The following is a 19404-nucleotide window of genomic DNA, read 5'->3' as shown; positions in this document are numbered from 1 at the left end:
ATTGTAAAAATGAAATAAAACTATGAAAACGGATTATATCGCGTATATTGAATTTATAATACATCCCGACGTTTCGAACTCTTTACAGCGTTCGTGGTCAACGGGTGACTGAGGAAAAATTACAAAGTGCAAAAATACCCACATACGAACAATCATAGACTACAAACTTTAAGGCTGGTTGTACATGCAAAATCGGTTCATAAGGCTAGTTATACACTATAATTATTTTTCAAGTAAAGATATATATATATACGCGATATAATCCGTTTTCATAGTTTTATTTCATGAGTAACTATCGCGGTAACCGAAGACAATATTACATTGTAAAAAATTGTGTATGTACGGAATCCTTGGAACGAGAGTCCAACTCGCACTTGGCTGGGTTTTTCTTTTGAATTTACGCAGAACGCGGGACGCGTCACGTCACTAGACAGTAACGTAAAGTCAAGAACTCAGACTTGACGACAATGATACTTATAATTGAAATGCAAACGGCGCATGCGATTCTTGCAACAGACGCCGACACAAACAGTCGCGTAAAAAAAAAAAAACTTGAAATAATTGTGAAATTCTATTGAGGATTAAGATTAAACCGAAATTAAGGTGCCGGTTGAGAAAACCGTGACTTGCAAGTGTTTAGTAAAAATGTTCTGGCAATTACTGGCTATTGCTGCTGTGTTCTGGGCGGTGTACTTCAGATGGCAGAGGAGGAGGATAAGGAAGGTGTGTGAGGAGATTTCCTCAGGAGCATTGCAGGTGTTACCGGTTATTGGGCATGCGCATTTGTTGGGAGGGAACCATGAAGGTAAGTTTTTTATTATTAAGTTTTTTTTTTAAATACGCTGACAAAGATTTTTTACTGTGCATATTGTTGATCATTTTAACAAAGTTTGCTGTGTATCAAAGCTAAATGAGAATGTATTGAAAATAATACGTTTTGTTTTAGTTAAGTAAATGATTGTAGTTTTAATTTTTAATGAAATTTTGTGATGGACGTGTAAGTAAGCTTAAGGTTCTCCGGCGACCTGGGTTCTCCATACAAACGTAGTTCCGCTCTCATTTTAAAACGACTAGCTAGATTGCTCTGAAACTTTGTACTTAAAATAGGATAAAGTATATCTATATCTGTAATTAGTTTGTGTAGTTTCAGATACCATAGTTAAACAAATACAGCAAATTTAAATTTTTCATACAAAACTTGTTTTATAAACTGGAGCTATATAAACTAATGGCCGACCTAGATATGCCTTATGTCATTGTATGTGCAAAGTTTCATTACAATGCAACACGTAGTTTTAAAATGAGAGCGGAATGTTTGTATGGGAAGGTGCAATTCGGCCGAGCTTGCCGGGGACTCTCCAGATTGTTGTTGTCAACGTATTTTGAGCATACATGTAAGTCAGATACTGAAATTACAGGTAATTCGATTAACCAAACTAATTATACGAATTTTGTAGACTAAAATTTGTAATTTTAGTATTTAAAAAATTCGTATAAAATCAAAACAAACAAAGGGCCATCGAATTATAATTTTATTATTTGTGATACAAAACAAATGATTCTTTAATCATCGCTCTTTATCGACCGCCTGTTGTCTGCCTGCCTGCCTGTATCTTTATACAGGCAGACAACAGGCGGTCTTATCGATAAAGAGCGATCTCTTCCAGACAACCTTGGTTAATACATAGTAAAAACATAGTGCATGCCAATACATTTATATTAAACGTTAAACCACCGGTAATGTCAAATTTAATTACGAAAATTAAAAGAAAAAATATCCGTTACAATTAAAATATAGTATTTACATTACAATTAAAAGTATAGTGCATTGGGTAATATTCCCGCTATTTTATGATGGTTCATTATTATTGTATGTGGGTATTTTTGCACATTGTAGCTTTTCTTCAGTCACCCGTTGACCACGAACGCTGTAAAGGGTTCGAAACGTCGGGATGTATTATAAATTCAATATACGCGATATAATCCGTTTTCATAGTTTTATTTCATGAGTAACTATTGCGGTAACCGAAGACAATATCAAAAAAATATTGTCAAAAATAAAATTAAAAAATGTCAAATCTCTTGCGCAGCATCACAATATTATTATGTGTCGTTGTCAACATGCGCGCTGCGCGCAATACATTTGAGTCCCTCGCGACACAATTACTATTCAGTGTGGTAAAAAATAATGGGCCCTTGAGGGAAAGTACCTCAAAACCTCAAAATTTAGCTCATCTTACTCAAAGGAAACATTCTTTTATTTTTATAAATAAACAAAACTTAATTCAGTTTTTTTTTATTCGCTTGTATCGCCTGGGAATCGAAAATCGAACCGACTACAAATTAAAAATAAACTATTGCTATTTTATTCCACTAGTCGATACAGATCATGTAAATTAAAATTTATCCAAGAAACACTAGGTCTCACTCGTCTGTCGTACAAAATATCCATAACATATCACATCATATCGCAACATAACATATTGCATAATTAGTATTTTTTAAATTTATAGTCGGTTCGATTCCTGGACGAGGGGAGCGAATAAAAAAATCATTGGATGCAGTTATGTTTCTTTTTAAAAATTAATGCCCGGCCCTTTAAGTATAATAAGCAAGGTTTTGAGGTACTTTCCCTCCAGGGCCCATTATTCTTTTCCACACTGTATATGTTCGTTGGTTTTTCCACTGACGTCATTAACATTTTTAATGCGCAGTAAGGTAATATGCTTATAAAAAATAAGGGAATATAACCGGTTGTTAATATAACTGAGTGAGGGGTTAAAGGGCGGGGCACATTGTTTAAGAACCGGTATGTTAGATGCCGGAAACGTAGGGCCAGAGATCATACAGTTTGGATTAAATGTCAATTTTAATGGCACTTAACTATAAGCACATATAGACGAACTAGCTTTTGCTTGCGACTTCGTCTGTGTGGAATCAGTAACAGCAGCTAAAGTTTAGCCCCTGGATATGAGCATAAGCTTAATTGCTTGACATCATTTATCAGGCAATTCATTAAATCTCTCAATTCCACCCCGCTTGTCACTCTTAGGGATGATTTCCGGCATAAAAACCATCCTATGTCCTTCCCCGGGACTCAAACTACTTCTGTGCCAAATTTCAACTAAATCGGTTCAGCGGTTTAAGCGTGAAGAGGTAACAGACAGACACACTTTCGCATTTATAAAATTAGTATGGATTTTGGGCCTACCAGTATCAGACATAGATATCTGTACGGAAATGTAAAATTTCATGTCATTTAAGCAGGTCCTTTGAAAATGAGAGCGTAACTTCTATTGTATGGGATGTCAGTTGCAACTCGAACAATGAGTAAAAGATACCAACGTTAGCACACTTAGCAGCCGCCGCGGACACTCGTGCCTGAGGAAGGATTCCCGAAGAATCCGAAATATGTCACCAAAAGCGACTAAAAATAATAGTGAAAAAATCCATACTGACCTAATATTTTGAAATATGTCGCACGATAGTTTAATTTCGGTTAACTTTCCTTTATATTAATTTCGAAGGTCTGCAGAATTAATGATCAATGCATAACATTAATTATTCATGTAAATTTAAATTTTAAAACATTTAGAAAGGATCTTAAATATCAATGTCAATGCTTACCTCAGTCAGGGACATTAATGTCATTACGTTCGACCATTTATGGAGCATTTGCATAAACATCTATCATGGAACAAGTTTTTTATACCTTTACTTTACCGTTTTACGTGATATTAATATATCACGTAAGCCCCGGTTCAAGAACTTGCATGCAATATTCGATACATTGCTAACTAAAGAGTACAAAGAATGTAGTCGATCGATCAAATACCGCAATGTAACGAAAATCGCATGCAAATACTTAAACCGTCTAAAGTCTGCATCTTTGCAAATGATTTTTTCGCTAAAGACCCTAATCTGTTAAGCCTTTGTTCCTTTTGTACACACAAACACACACACACACGCCCCCGGCGGGTTGGTCAACGACACCTCGTAACTCATGAAGCCCTGGTACCTGCTCCTTGCTAAATTCAATTTTAAGACAGTTTTTTACTCGATTTTGGCCACCGTAGCCTATGGAGACGAACAAGCAACGCTAAGCGGTTTTGGTATGGATGTATGTTGCTATATGAAGGGTGTCACACGTGTTTCTGACTTATGAAGCAATTGTTTCTACTACAACATAAAACAAAATGTTTTTGTTGGCCAACCAATCACAAAGCAGATGCGACGCAGCAGGCGTGTGCCTAATTTGCATTGAATCGAGTCTCCTTAAACAAGAAATATATTATCGAAATGTATGAAGTTCTATTTTCAAAATTTATATAATTGACTAAAACGTATCGATAAGATTCTTATGCTTGAGTCGGAAGTGTCATAGATTATCCAACGTTGAAAAGAGTAAGGTTGTAGTGTTGCATATGAAGTTGTAATACACAAATTTTAGTCGACGAGTAGAAAAAAAAAATATATTTGCAATATGATGCCCTATAATAATTAATATTTGTCCTACGTAATTATGCCATGATAAGCGCAGTTGAATGACCGAGCTAGATTAGAAACAAACATCTAATTAACATCAAACATCAACATTTATTCACCAAATAGGGCACAAGGGCACTTTATACAGATTGGCCCAAAAATACGTTAACATTTTTTTTTTACTGCAGCATATTCATCATTCGCTTGCCCTTGTCGCATTCACTTGGGGTCGGCGCAGCATGTCTTTTTCTTCCATTCATCTCTATCACCCGTCATCTCATCATTTCATCATATTGTTGCAGCATATTGTTGATAAATATAAAATTATACAAATATTTGTCGTTGTGTATCACAGCTAAAGGAGTATATTTTGAAGATAATGTGTTTTCTTACTCTAAGAACAAATTAAATTATTTTCTATGAAAATATTTTAATTTGTGTTTTTTCAAGTAGACACACTACTATTTAAACTATAAACTGAAATAAATGTCATATACGAAGGAAAAATCGGCTATCCGGTCACCCATGCCACCGTGACCGGATAGCCGAGCGGTTCAGGCAGCTGTCCGGTAAACGGGGGACGCTGGTTCGATTCCAGCTCTGGACACTGGAGGCTTTGGTAATTTTTTCCTTCATATATGACATTTATTTCAGTTAATATATTTTCTTGTAGTTAAATCATTATAGTTTTAATTTTAATGGTCATTCTCAAAAACATGTCTGCGATATAACATTTAAATCTTTCGCGTTTTGAACACATATTAAATCAATTTAAAATCGGGTATATCGCGATTTTAAATGTAATTTAAGACATGTCTGCGGTCTAATTGCCACGACCCATAAAAAAAGTATGAAAAGAGTCGTGGCAATTAGACGGAACCGCAGACATCGGCCTGTCAATTAGAACAAAAATTTGACATTTCCGAACAACTGACAGGCTGATATCTTCCGGCGGACTGATGGTCAGTGGGCCCCTTTAAATAAAATTTTGTAAAAGCCATGTAGTAAGAAGAATATTCGCTAAAATTCTTTATTATTTTTGGCCCACCCCGTGTAAACTGATTGAGTATATTTAAATACACATCGATACAATCCGGTCGATATCGCCGACCTATTTTCAGAATTAAGATCTCTAAAGGTATTTTTACTATAAATATGTACATTATACTGATAAACTCCTACCCATTTTCGTAGGTGTGTCATAACCTCCCTTACAGGTTAAAAGGAAGAGCTGGAACTCTATATACTAATATAACAAATAAAATGTAATAAAATAAAATAAAAAGCCTTTTTATTCCTTAAGAAAATTGAATTACATAGTTTTTCATGCATTAATTATTAGTTATTTTCGCAACAAGTCAATTATCATTTATATAATATATATCAATACAATTACAAATAAAATAAAATATTTATTTTTTATCAGTGAATTATTTTGATTATTTAAGGACCCCTCTTAGGGTGAAGGCCTCCAATCTGCATTCTCTCTATAACTCTATATACATATAGTATTCATAAACACAGGATCAATGAAAACGGGACACTTTGCAATGAATTTCTATACAAAGCACTCAGATTTTCAGAGGAAGCAATCATTTTTTTTTCACTTAACCACTACACTCATGACTACACGACTCATGGACAAAGAGGAACGCAAAAAAGTTTAATTACTAATTTTGAAATTACTTTAGGTGCTGTAATCCAGTAATTAGACTTTTTTTTGCGTTCCTCTAAACTTGTCCATGAGTATTTTATTTATATACAGGCTGACCTTAGCCATGGGACAAAGCCTGAAATCCCACGTAGGGTTACTTCTCAGGAATGCTCTTACGTTAATATTTTTTTAATTAGAACAAAAGAAAAAAAAAATTCAAACAAAAATTAATTCCAATGATCGACCACAAAAAGAAACATACTGTATTAATCATTGCCAGTGTTTTTGATAATTTGTCAGAAAATGTGCGGCAATGATGAAATTTGTCAAAAGTCAGAATCTTATTAATGTCATAAATAAAAAAGATAATCGATAAGGTCGAAGAAGTTTTCATACTATTTATTACCTCAGGAGCTACAGGCTGCTCCAAAGTAAAAAATCGTAATTTGTTAATTTCTTCGCAACCGGTTGTTATGATACTTTGTATACTGATTCTAAATACCCTAATGCATATGTACATTTCGGCTTTGTCCAATGGCTAAGGACATCCTGTATAGATAAGGATCCTGCGGAGGTATCATAGTCGCATGTTTATCACTTGTCATGTCACGAGTTACTTTCGCACTTTTACATACTTACGTGTTAGAACGTGACAGGCATGATGACAGATGACAAAAAACCGACCATCTTAGCCCTACTGACCTAATTTTATATCAACTTTATGCATTTTTCCGAGAACAATTTTTTATGCTCTACACAGTACAACCGAGGTTTGAACCGAAGATTTTTGATCATCACATAAATATGAAACGTTAGTTAAACAATATTTTAATTATTTTCAGATATGATGATGTTATTTCAAAAAGCGGCTCGAATCGCCACCGCTCAGGGCGGACTTTCCACATTTTGGTTGGTCCATAAGCTGTACTTAAGTAAGTAAAAATTGTAACAACAGATATTTAGGATGCTTTTCCACTGAGACAAATATTAGCGAAGATGAGAAGAGATGCAGTAATCAACCAATAGTATTGCTTAAAATCATAGATGTAGTAAGTATATATTTTCTATAGATGTGCTATACGCGTGCGCCTGTGAGGGACTAAACATACGCAATACGACCAAATTAAAAACACACATTTCTGAAAACATACCTAAAACGACCTACGTAATTGGGTCGGGTTATTTGTTACCCACCATAAACCTTACTAACGTTACGGTAGGGAATAAAAAATGAGACTGTGACAAGGACAAACATAACGCGTTCTCTTCTACTCCTACTGAAAGTTCCATAAGAGCATCTCGTTCGGTCATCTCCCGGCTCTACCATTTCATCCCTGTTGTGTTGTACCTCTATGGCTGAAATCGAGCGAAGAAGAGATATGGTTGTTTCTTGCACGTATCCTCTCATATCTGCCTCAATGGTAAGGTAGCTTAAGAAGTCAGGTTTTTAGTTTAACGGGCAAATGATAGATCCTCGCCATCTGACTAAAATTTTAGATGAACACATGCAATCTTTTCTCAGTATATCTGTTTAAAATAATTTTAACCCGCATTATATCGATGTGGTTTAGTGAAGTGGCAGTAGTGGGACGGACTGAAAATAAAAACGTCACTTTTGACTGACATATCCGATCCATGTCGTATCTTTGACAAATTTTTGAGCTATCTTAAAGTTCGAATCAGGCCGTTTGTAAATGGCTAAGGCAGCTTATGCGCCCGCTCCTTTTGTCACACACGCGGCTGACACGCCAGTTATTTAATGTTATATTTTTCTGTTATATTTAGTAACTAATCATATTTTTTGTGTAGAAATAAATGGTTTCTCGACCGACCCAAATCACAAAATTAATTGCCGCAATAGAGTCGGCAAAAGACGCGTATTAAAAATTACAATTTCCACTGAAATTAATTTAATGTACAATGTAACTACATACATACATATATATAATCACGCCTATTTCCCGGAGGGGTAGGCAGAGACTACGGATTTCCACTTGCTACGATCCTGACATACCTCCTTTGCTTCTTTCACTTTCATAACATTCCTCATACACGCTCGCCGGTTTAGGGTTCTCTTGACCTGGCCTTTCTTCAGGATTTCCCTCATCTGATCAGAGAAATTCCGCCGAGGTCTACCCCATCCAACTCCCACCAACTTCTTATTTAATGTACCCATTTTAATTTATTATGCTTTGTATGTTGCAGTTGTAACTGATCCATTATCAGCCGAAATTATTATGAAGTCATGTGTGGAGAAGGATAACTTCACAATGAAGTTCTGTAGGACAGTTTTAGGAAACGGAAGTATATTTGCACCTGGTAAGTCACATTTTTTTGATATTTAATGTTTAATATTGTCTAATTATTAACTAAACCTTTCATAATACATTAATTGGGCTTCATTATAGCATGAAAGTCGAAGTCCGTTAATAATTTCCACTTTGAATGTCGTTCAAAGTAGCAGGAAAAATAATATGAGTAATTTCTTAATGAATCCAGAAATTTTCAATATAACCCGCGCACGAGTAATTCCGACCTAGTTACCGTTTTTTATATTTTTTATTACATCCTTTTTATCTGCTAAATAAATAAGGTCACAGTTACCCGCTCTTGGGTCAACGTAACCCGACTTTTCAGTAGGGTAGGGTAGGAAACAGTGGCTCAGCTCCAACAGTGGCTCAATCGCCCCAATATCGCCTCTATCATGTTGGAATTAGTTTGAGTGAGCCACTGTACCCGGCTATTTTTTTCGAGCCACTGTTTCCTACCCTACCCGAATCCCGAAACCCAAAGAAAATCGACATCGTGACGAGTGTTCACGTTTGCATTAAGTCTATTTTTGTATAGGATTTTGTACAGCGCGCCAAGCGGGACGTTTTGGAATCCCATACAAAATGACACTTAACGCAAACGTGTACGTCACGTCGCGCAATCGAATGAAATTTACACTTCCATTTTAATTTGTTGAAATATTTTTTTGCAGTAACTATTTGGCGGCCTAGAAGGAAGATTCTAGCCCCAACATTCAGCATGAAGAATCTGAACCAATTCGTGGAAGTGTTCGACAAACAGAGTCACATCATGGCGAAACAGCTGAAGGAAACTGTGTATGAAAATGTATCTGTGTGGAAATATATTACTACGTATACCTTCGATTCTATTTGTGGTAAGTTTTCTAGTTATTCCAAAATTACAGATAACATACAAATTTGTGCCATTTTCAACCAAAAGGGTACTTATTGTCGCTTGTCAGTAAGGCGCTATTTCTATATAGCTTCAATTACAAATCAATCTTATCGACAAACGACAATGTCGTACCTTTGGGTTGAAAACGTCACATTTTTATCGGACTACGGTTTCTTGGGTTAAACAGCTAATTCTGTTTAACAATAGGGTAGTTGTCAATTTTTTTAATGGTTTAAGTCGATCAGGTTTGTTTTGAGGATCAAATGTCTGTATGGGACCCATTGTCTTAAAGAAATACAAAAGACAAATGATGGTCAGTCTGGCATCGCCACTTTATTAAGCAAACGCTCTAACAAGTCTAACACAAATGGCAACACATCGTGACGTCACTGTGTCACTTTGCTTAGAAGCCGTTTCGATGTATGGAAAACAAGGAAATTGCGATTTTGACAGTGAAATGTTGCGTTTATGTATATTGTTGCTATACAATATTTTAAAATATATTTAAATATTTTTTTTAAACATTGTAAGGAATCGAATGGTACCTACCGTTATATTTTTCCTATTTGAAAGTTAAAAACAAGTTTTTATTCGAAACTTTGAGGGCTTTTATTTTTTTTAAATTCCCATATATTTTTATGTTTCCAATTTATTGTGATAAATTGCTCATTTTCTATCTATTTAACTAGATTTATTTATAAATTTCAACATGTGTCAACTACCCTATTATTTATAAATTTTATTACTTTATTATTATACCTTACATTATGTTTATAAACAATTGTCACTGCCGTGTCACGCGCAACTCAAGTAACATTTAAATAAGAGTTTCGTGATAATTACGTTTAAAGTTATAATGATTCAAATACTGTTATTCGTTGAGCTCTGCCATGTCACGCGCAACTCATGTAACTTTAAAAGATGAGTTTCGAGATAATAAGTTTCGTTTAAAGTTTTAATGATTTAAACGCTGTTATCATAATTATCATTGACTGTTCATCTTAAGGGGCCCACAGACTATCAGTCCGCCGGACGATATCGGCCTGTCAGTTGTTCGGAGCTGTCAAATTTTTGTTCTAACTGACAGGCCGATGGACTTCCGGTTCAAACGCCATCTTGATAGTAGCCTCGTGATTAATTACTTTGTTTTTTGCTCATTAATATTGTTTAAAGTGTAATATCGATAGCTTTATTATACAGTAATCTAATGTAGTAGTGTACAGTGAATGGAGAATTAATCTCAAAGCGTGTTTAACCACCATTTTGGAGTCAACGGCCGGTAGTCCACGTGCTTCTCGTAAAATCCAGCTATCGGTTTCAAATAATAACTACCGAACAACGTCGTGCTCTAAGAGCATTTGGTATTTCTAACTCTAACCGTATCTGGCTAGAGCCCTAGAGGCCCATTATTTTATTATTTACCGTACACTGGCTGAAATATTAATTCGATCCCACGTGGATCCCACTTGACGTTGGCGAAATCATCGACAGTATCGATGGAGCCATACTACTTAAAGATTGATTGATTGACAGGCCGATATCGTCCGGCGGATTGATAGTCAGTGGGCCCCTTTAGGTTCATAAATCTTACCGTAGTCACATTACACAACTTTATGTGACATTAGAAAACCCGTTTGAACTTGGACTTTATTACGCAAGCATAAGATAAACAATGAGGGCTATCGTTTTTTGCTCACCAGTTGGCGCCTCTGTTGATGGTGGTCCAAAAGACTAAAGAACAGCTGTCAGTCATTGAAGTGACAAGTGACATTTGACATTTCGAACTATGGAAAAGACCACCATCTACACTAGCGCCCCTAGCGGCGAATTCATACGCGTTAGCCCTGATTGAATGAACCTCGATTTTAACATTATGGTTTGATATCAAACCCAGTTGTTGTGTTGCAGTTCATTGCAAATTAGGGTTGGCAAAATTACGTACCCTAAGTTCGCCTTTAGTACATAACTTCGCCGTAACTGGCATTAAATCATATTAATCTTATTATAAATGGTATCAATATTTGTAATATATTTTAGTATAATTTACATATTTAAAAAATATGTATGTACTTAAGTATAAGGCGACTTGGGGATGGGTGGCGGAGTCAGATTATTGTTTTTTTTTTTTACGGTAAAAACAATTTTTTCGCAACTCAATTTATTATGAATTCATTGTGTTTCTTGGTAAAATTATCATTATCATATTTTACTTGTTCGGTACCTTTGTAATATGGAAAACTACATCCATGTACCTATATAAATAGTTACTGTGTTTCGTAAAAAACGTATTTTTTTTTCAGAAACCGTTATGGGAGTGCAATTAGGATCCCAATTCGATACCGACCAACCGTTCCTAAAATCATTCGAGAAAATAGCAGATATGGTGTCGAAGAGAATCGCCACACCCTGGTTGCATCCGGACTTCATATATAAGTCAATACCGACTTATACGGAATTTGTGAAACATAGAAAAGTTTTGTACGACTTTATTAATGATCTCATTCAGAAGAAGAGGAATGACCTGGTTTTACATGGAGAAGATGCGAGTAAGTACTTTGTATTTGAAACGTGGAATCAACTTAACCCTTTATAAGGGTGTCAGAAGTTAAGCAAAATTTAACCGTGTCACTTTGAAATACTTAGTCCAAAATCAGGTGGGAAATATATTCCCTCTGCCATATATAAAGGCATAACAGGACGAAATAAGGCAGGAAGGAGGGCATATCAATGTGGTTCAGTAAGGGGGCGGACTGAAAATCAGCGCTGTGCGGTCAATTCCTGGTGAAGTGGCTGGCGCAGCATATGCTGAGCCCGCTCCTTTTGTCGCGCATGCTAATTTTTTATGTTATTTGTTTCCTGTAATTTCTCTTTTGTTGTGTGACAATAAATGGTTTCTCATTCTTAAGGAATATGGCGCGCCGCGCGAAACTTGTGACGGAAAATATTGCCTTCACGGGTTATTACTTTTTTAGGGTTCCGTACCCAAAGGGTAAAAACGGGACCCTATAACTATAAGACTCCACTGTCCGTCTGTTTGTCACCAGGCTGTATCTCATTAACAGTTGAAATTTTCACAAATGATAATTATATTTCTGTTGCCGCTATAACAACAAATACTAAATACAGAATAAAATAAATATTTTAGTGGGGCTCCCATACAACAAGTTTTTTTGCGTAATGGTACGGAACCCTTCGTGCGCGAGTCCGACTCGCACTTGACCGGTTTTTTTATCTTAATTACTCTTTTTTATGTTCAATGAAAATTCGTCGAATCCCTAGGCTTGATATATGATATATATATCACTAGCTATTTTATACTAAAATTATACTGCTGTGCTATTATGCTGCAAATCATTGATATACAACAAAAAATAAATGAAAGCTAGACTTATTAGAATTTTTAGTTACTCTACGACCTATTAGGAATTTGATTTTCTGTCACTTTGTACCAGTAATAATAACATAGTATGTATGTATGTATAAACTCTTTATTGTACAAAACACAAAACACAAAACACAAACATGGCACAGAATAGGCAGTACAAAGGCGAACTTATCCCTTTAAGGGATTTCTTCCATATAGATAGGAATTTTTATAGTATTTTCGCAATCGATACAGTATGTTTAAAACCAAATACAACATATTAAAACTAATTTATTTACCTCGGCGCCATAAAATGTGTTGCTGTCCTTGACACGGTTCTCACACTTGCTCAAAAAAACATAGAAAGTTGTTATTCTTGTTTCTTAAGGCGTGCACATATATGTGTGACCCTCAATTACCTTGAAAATTTCGAGCGTGTAGGTAATACTTAGTTTTAATTAGTTACTTTTTTAATGGGTTGTTACCAGTAAGGCCAATGTGGTGAAGACGGTTATAAAAAAAATCTAACATAAATAAATGCTTGCTTTCTTTTTTTCTTTTCTGCTAACAATAGAATATAAGTCACAAATGTAAACATTTACCTTAATGAAATAAAACTATGGAAACGGATTATATCACGTATATTGAATTTATAATACATCCCGACGTTTCGCCGTTGTGTCCCGCCGAGTTTGTTGCCGGTCCATATTGGGATACCCTCCTACAATTTAGGAGGGAATTAAATCTTCTCGGGTCCGTGGTGTAGGGTTGGAGCCGGCGTAGTTTCTATCGCGTATAAATATATATCTTTACTTGAAAATAATTGTAGTGTATAACTAGCCTTATGAACCGTTTTTGCATGTACAACCAGCCTTAAAGTTTGTAGTCTATGATTGTTCATTATTTTAGTATGTGGGTATTTTTGCACTTTGTAATTTTTCCTCAGTCACCCGTTGACCACGAACGCTGTAAAGGGTTTGAAACGTTGGGATGTATTATAAATTCAGTATACGCGATATATTCCGTTTTCATAGTTTTATTTCATGAGTAACTATCGCGGTAACCGAAGACATTTACCTTAATATTAATTAAGTAATAATTGAGCGCGGCTCGCAAACTGGTTACTCCAGTTTGGCGCATTTATAGTAGTAGTAGCTAAGTATGTATTGTAGTTGTAGATATCTAGTAAGTTAAGTAATAATTAATTGAATCTAACATAGTTTTAAGTTCCTGCATGTTCGACTAACCTGTTATGGATTTATGTGGTCCCAAATAAATGATTTTTATTTATTTATTTCATTTATAGTATATGTAACTGTGTAATTGTTTTATATGAATAAATTAATTAATATAATAATATTTTTGGTTGAGACCTTCATGGGGCAAGATCTCTCCAAATTGTATACCCACTCAGATGCTCTTAATAGTTGTAGCTACCAGCTGCCATCCTTATTTTAGTTTAATAAACTTACTGAAATATAAATCAGTGGATACGAATGTCACTCAGACTAAGTCAGAAAGGAAGAGCTTCGCTCCTTCCTCTACCTAACTGTAAGTGAAGTATGTGTTCAAACACAAGAGTTAGAAGCGACGGAAGATCATGTAGACTGTCTTACCTGATAGACGGTCGACGTAAATTATTATTTTTCCAACCGTCTGTTTGTTTTCAGATGACAAACGCAGCTTCCTACAAATGCTAATCATGGAGTCCGGTGGCGAGAAGGGATACACGGACCTGGAGCTTTGCGAGGAAACCATGGTGCTCATCATGGCTGGAACGGACACTTCGGCTGTTGGCACGGCATTCACGACTGTCCTTATGTCCAGGTTCCAGGAGAAACAAGCCAAAGTATATCAAGAGTAAGTAAAACATAATAATAATAATTCAGCCTTTCAGCGAACGGTCTGATAGCGAAGATCTTGAACATTGAACTTGAGAGACTTTCGCTAGGTGGTTGGATCAAAGGTCAGGTGCAGAAGACGGTGATCTTGGACATGGCGCGGATAGTCCGCCGGTTCCTCTCTCAGCTTGGGTCCTGCTCCGCTGTTGGCGGCACCCAAGGTAAAAAAAATTACAATGTGTTTTGTATTGTTTTTTTTTATGTTTTTATTTTTAACTTTTATATCTATAATTATTGTAAAACGCCTAATTTAAGAAGATAAATAAATAAAGAAATAATAATTCAGCCTATAGGCTGGCTAAAGGGCTTGGACTATAGTACCACGCTATTTTTGTCGTATTTACCACTAGCTTTTCGATGTAGAAAAACATCGATACATCCGCAAAAAAATTCAAAAGTACAATGTATGTGAAGTACAACATACAAGCTAAATAAATAACTAAAGACACAGGAATAAATAACACTTATTCAATGCCTTTCCTCCTGAGTGCAATTTCAATGCTTCTGGTAAGCTTCGGTAGGTCAGCTGGTTAATAGTAATCTGACTTGTGTTCCTAAAGGTCGCAAGTTCGAGTCTTGCCGGAAGCGGTGAATTTTTAATTTTTTTCTTTAATATAAAAATGTATACCTATTCATATCTTGTCGCAAATTGTCAGTAGCAGCTATATAATTATACTGTTTTCCTGTGACAAGATATGAAGTATCATAAATATCAAATTCCTTGACTGTAGGTAAATGTTGATTTACACCAGGAGTTTTTATTAATATACATATTTGTTTTACTACAGACTGCATGAAGTATTTGGCGATTCAGACCGACCTGTGACGGTGCAGGACCTACCGAGTCTAAAATATTTGGAAGCTGTGGTCAAGGAATCTCTAAGGATGTACCCTCCGGTTCCTGTCATCGTAAGAGAAGTCAACCATGATGTCGTCTTGCGTAAGATTTTATTTTTTTAGTACGATCAAAGAATTGATTTTTGTGATTCGTACCTTGTCTCAGTGACAATATTATGAGATCCCTAGCGGCTGGCATATTAATTGTTACTATGACAAGGTACAAAGTGGCACAAAATCTAATTTCCTTGAATCGGAATGCTAACAGGGCCTTGCTGTTACTCAAGGTGACGAGCTGTTCAGTTGCCGCCGCTGTAATTGTTAATTTCCTTGATAGAATAAGTGACGGAATGAACATCATAATCGTGTCAGATATGCGATGCGATTAACGCCAAAATGAGGTCACAAACTAAACACATATTATTAAATTTGTTTTAAGTATAAGTATACGATCGTTTGTTTTCTTCAGCAAACGGGACAACCCTTGTTGAAGGCGTCTCAGTGTTCCTAAACATCTGGGGCATCCACCGCAACAATCACTATTGGGGAGACGACGTGGACGTGTTCAGACCAGAGCGGTTCCTCGAGGGTCCTCTGAAGCATCAAGTGCAGTTCACGCCGTTCAGTCATGCTCCTAGAAACTGCCTTGGTAAGTTCTCTCTCTCTCTATCTCTCTCTCTCTTTTAGTGCCTCTTCGACTAGTGAAGGTTGACAGTAGGCTCTGCATGTTTCTCACGATCTTTGAAAAGGTTGAAAAGCTCATCGGCATTTTCGATTCTGGTCCTTTCCTGGATGTTATGCCGCTACGAAAGCTACGATATCTGTCGACGATCAGAACGTCTTTAACCAGCCACTTAGCCCATTCCTTTCTGCTGCAGAAGTGCGTTTCTGAAATGTCTGAGAACGTTAGGTACAAGGTTTCCTACATGGTTCACGATTTCTCGATGTCGGCTGTTTTTGAAAATTCTTTTTTTATTTAAAGGATAGGGTTTACTAAATAATATCAATAATGGAGGAATCGGGGGAACTCGTCAATTAGGTTTACACGGTGGCTAAAACCTAAGTGCATTCCCGTTGCCAGGGAGGTTTTGGGATTATACTGAGTAACTTTTACTATGGGACCAACCCCGAAATCGCGAAAAAAAAATTGTCTGTTTCATACATTTTGGCTGGTCTATTTTCTATAGGAGGGTAATGTTTTCTTTCGCGATTTCGTGGTTGGTCCCATCGTAAAAGTTGCTCAGTATAATCCCAAAACAGGGAATGCATCTATTTTTTAGCCAGCCTGTATAATACCAGTAGTTAATTGCGTATTTTTTATAATCACTAGCACATTTATTTTTCTCTGATAGGTATATTTAACCTTTGGCGAATGTTTTTATATGTTTTTTTATTTGTTGAGAAAAATCACGATTACTTAATATTTGATCTAAAAGCATCGTTAAACCAGATTGGTTTGTCTCGACACTTCATTCCGCAGTACTTAAATAATTAAATATACAATGCAATACACAACTAATTCGTAAACAACACAATGATGGCAAAAAAAAAACAAACTGAGCGCATCTGTTATCACACCGGCCGGCTGGCCGAGCAAAACAAGAGACCGGTCGGCGCATACTTGGTGTTGGTACAGGCTGCTCCACTACATATAATAACATAATAATGTATTTTAGTTGAAATTATTTAATTGTTTAAGTATTTATTTTTTAAGAATATTTTCTATATTTGTTCGTGTTATTTTGTCTTTCCATTCTTTCGGTAACTTCTTTATTAAGTCTGCTGATGTATTCTGATGTTCGCCTGCCATAAATTTTTTATGTTGTCATCAATTTTTCCTTCTAATATTAGTTGTAGTATATTATATTTGTTATGTCTGTATATGTGTCCAAAATATGATATTTTCCTTCTTTTTACCGTCATCAAAACTTCTAACTTTTTCTTCATTCTTTTAAGTACTTCCACATTAGTAACTATCGGTCCAGGAGATTTTTAGCATACGCCTACATACATTTCCACTTCCGGATGAGAGATTATTTTTTTAATTTCATGTCTAAATTTGTAAAGCAACTTATGCTCATAAAAGTCCTTAAAGTTGAATTAAAGCGGATAGAGGAACCGATCATGAAGTTAATCGACGAAACTATATAATAAAGCATCATCATCATCATAACTCTTAAGAGCCTGGCTCTTGTCGGTGGAGTAACCGCCACTACGTTCTTCTTTCTGTCACTGTTTTGAGCTCCTGATACGTCACTACGTTGATTTTCTCCTTGGCTGTAATAAAGCGATGTGTCTTAATTATTTTTAATGCCATTATGAAGTATTTTGTTAATTTTATTGGTAGGTTAGAGCTCAAATACTTATGTATCAAGCATTTGTTATCTGTCTATTGATTTCTGATTGTACTCTTGTTTCAGGTTATAACTACGCAATGATGTCAATGAAGACTGCTTTAGCTAATTTACTTAGAAAATACAAGGTTCTACCGTTCAAAGGCCTAGACCAATCGGAATATGATACGCCTTTAAGGGTTAAGTTCGACATAATGATGAAACCTGTAGAAGATTACGTTGTTAGATTAGAACCAAGAGAATGTAGTTTATAGGAGTGAATATATAAGTACAATTACAGTAAAACACGAAATAAAATAAACTATGTATAGTATTAAGTTATACGTATATAAAAAATTGGCCTTAAGGCATGGGCGCACTGTGGGTCGATGCAGGCCATGGGTACATGAGAATTATCTGTCTTTCGGTAATAATTTTTTATAGTGTTAACAAAGAAACGTAAAATTTGGGAGGGATAGTCATGAACAGATTCCCAAGTTTCTTACTAAATTTCATTAATTTTTGTTAAGTCAATAAAAAGTTATCGTCGAAAACCAGAAAATTATTTTGTCCAACCACAAGCGTCGTTACACAGTGGTGTGCTAGGTAGCTTGTCCAGAAGCTTGTCCGCTATGCCACGCTGGATAGCTGTGCTGATCTGTTGAGCCAGTGGCCAGTCTTCTGGTCACCAGAAGCTTGTGTAAAGGTGAAGCTGAATTACTCTTGTGGTGTTTTTGTTTCCGCCGCTGTATTCATTTTTTTAATCCATCACCTTTATCCTGCAAATAAATGTTACTCCTGTTATTTGTGAATCTACAGCATAAAGGTGACATTCGGATGGCAAATGCAGCTGCATTATTATTGCGGCGCGGGCGCTGTGACTGTCAATTTCGTGGATAAAAGTAGATAAAAGTGGCTAGAAGTTCAAAGATTATTGCGTTAACAGTGACAGCGCCCGCGTCAACATCACATCAGTATTTCGCAACAGTAATGCAGCTGCAGTTACCAATGTTACCTTTAGTTAAATGAGAGATTTAAAAATAGTGATAGCTTTAATTAAGACTCATTGATTGCATATTTCGTATGTAAATAATTAGTGTATGCCTATTTATAGCGGGGTGAGATTTTGAAATACTTACATAATCTTAGGGTAAAGAGTAGTGATGCCACGAATATTCGGTATTCGGCCGAATACCGAATAACTGTTGCACATATCTAAAAAGAAAAGTTACACAATAAAAATAACCAAAATCTAGGTATATTTAAAATGTATTCTTGGAAACTTGTTAAATACGAAGACCCTTTTTGAGCATTTGTGGACTACGAAGCGGTGGTGGCCGAGTCGATATGATGTCCGACTTTCAATGCCGTGGTCATGGGTTTAAATCCTGGCTCGCACCAATGAGTTTTTAGGAACTAAGTATGTACGGAATATCATTTGATATTTAATTACCACTAGCTTTTCGGTGAAGGAAAACATCATGAGGAAACCTGATACTCTGCGAAGAAATTCAAAAGCTAAGTCCCCAATCCGCATTGGGCTAGCGTGGGGACTATAACCCAAGCCCTCTCGCGTATGAGAGGAAGCCTGTGCCCAGCAGTGGGACGTATTTATAGGCTGAATTATTAAATAATATTATTATG

At 35.9% G+C, this 19404-nt stretch overlaps 1 protein-coding gene across 1 annotated transcript; it reads left to right on the top strand.

Annotated features, from left to right (window-relative positions):
• The first annotated feature begins 612 nt into the window (after positions 1-612).
• Positions 613-18135, top strand: LOC134742658 (cytochrome P450 4C1-like). The gene is made up of 9 exons (XM_063675844.1): positions 613-805; positions 6982-7071; positions 8345-8458; positions 9123-9305; positions 11626-11871; positions 14360-14549; positions 15379-15530; positions 15897-16076; positions 17848-18135. The coding sequence occupies exons 1-9, from the start codon at positions 646-648 to the stop codon at positions 18033-18035; spliced, it is 1503 nt and encodes a 500-aa protein (XP_063531914.1). The 5' UTR covers positions 613-645; the 3' UTR covers positions 18036-18135.
• The last annotated feature ends 1269 nt before the right edge of the window (positions 18136-19404 follow it).

Source organism: Cydia strobilella, chromosome 7 (genome assembly GCF_947568885.1).
Source record: "Cydia strobilella chromosome 7, ilCydStro3.1, whole genome shotgun sequence".
In the NCBI taxonomy this organism is placed as follows: domain Eukaryota; kingdom Metazoa; phylum Arthropoda; class Insecta; order Lepidoptera; family Tortricidae; genus Cydia; species Cydia strobilella.
The sequence above is the reverse complement of the archived record's forward strand: the minus strand, read 5'-3'. Positions and strand labels throughout refer to the sequence as shown.

What these genes read in the sequence shown, in the direction of transcription:
- LOC134742658 (XM_063675844.1), top strand. Translation starts at nt 646, where the DNA reads ATGTTCTGGCAATTACTGGCTATTGCTGCTGTGTTCTGGGCGGTGTAC. An exon ending in TACCTTCGATTCTATTTGTG is followed by an intron (nt 9,306 to 11,625) that starts GTAAGTTTTCTA and finishes TTTTTTTTTCAG; the next exon opens with AAACCGTTATGGGAGTGCAA. An exon ending in TGCTCCTAGAAACTGCCTTG is followed by an intron (nt 16,077 to 17,847) that starts GTAAGTTCTCTC and finishes CTCTTGTTTCAG; the next exon opens with GTTATAACTACGCAATGATG.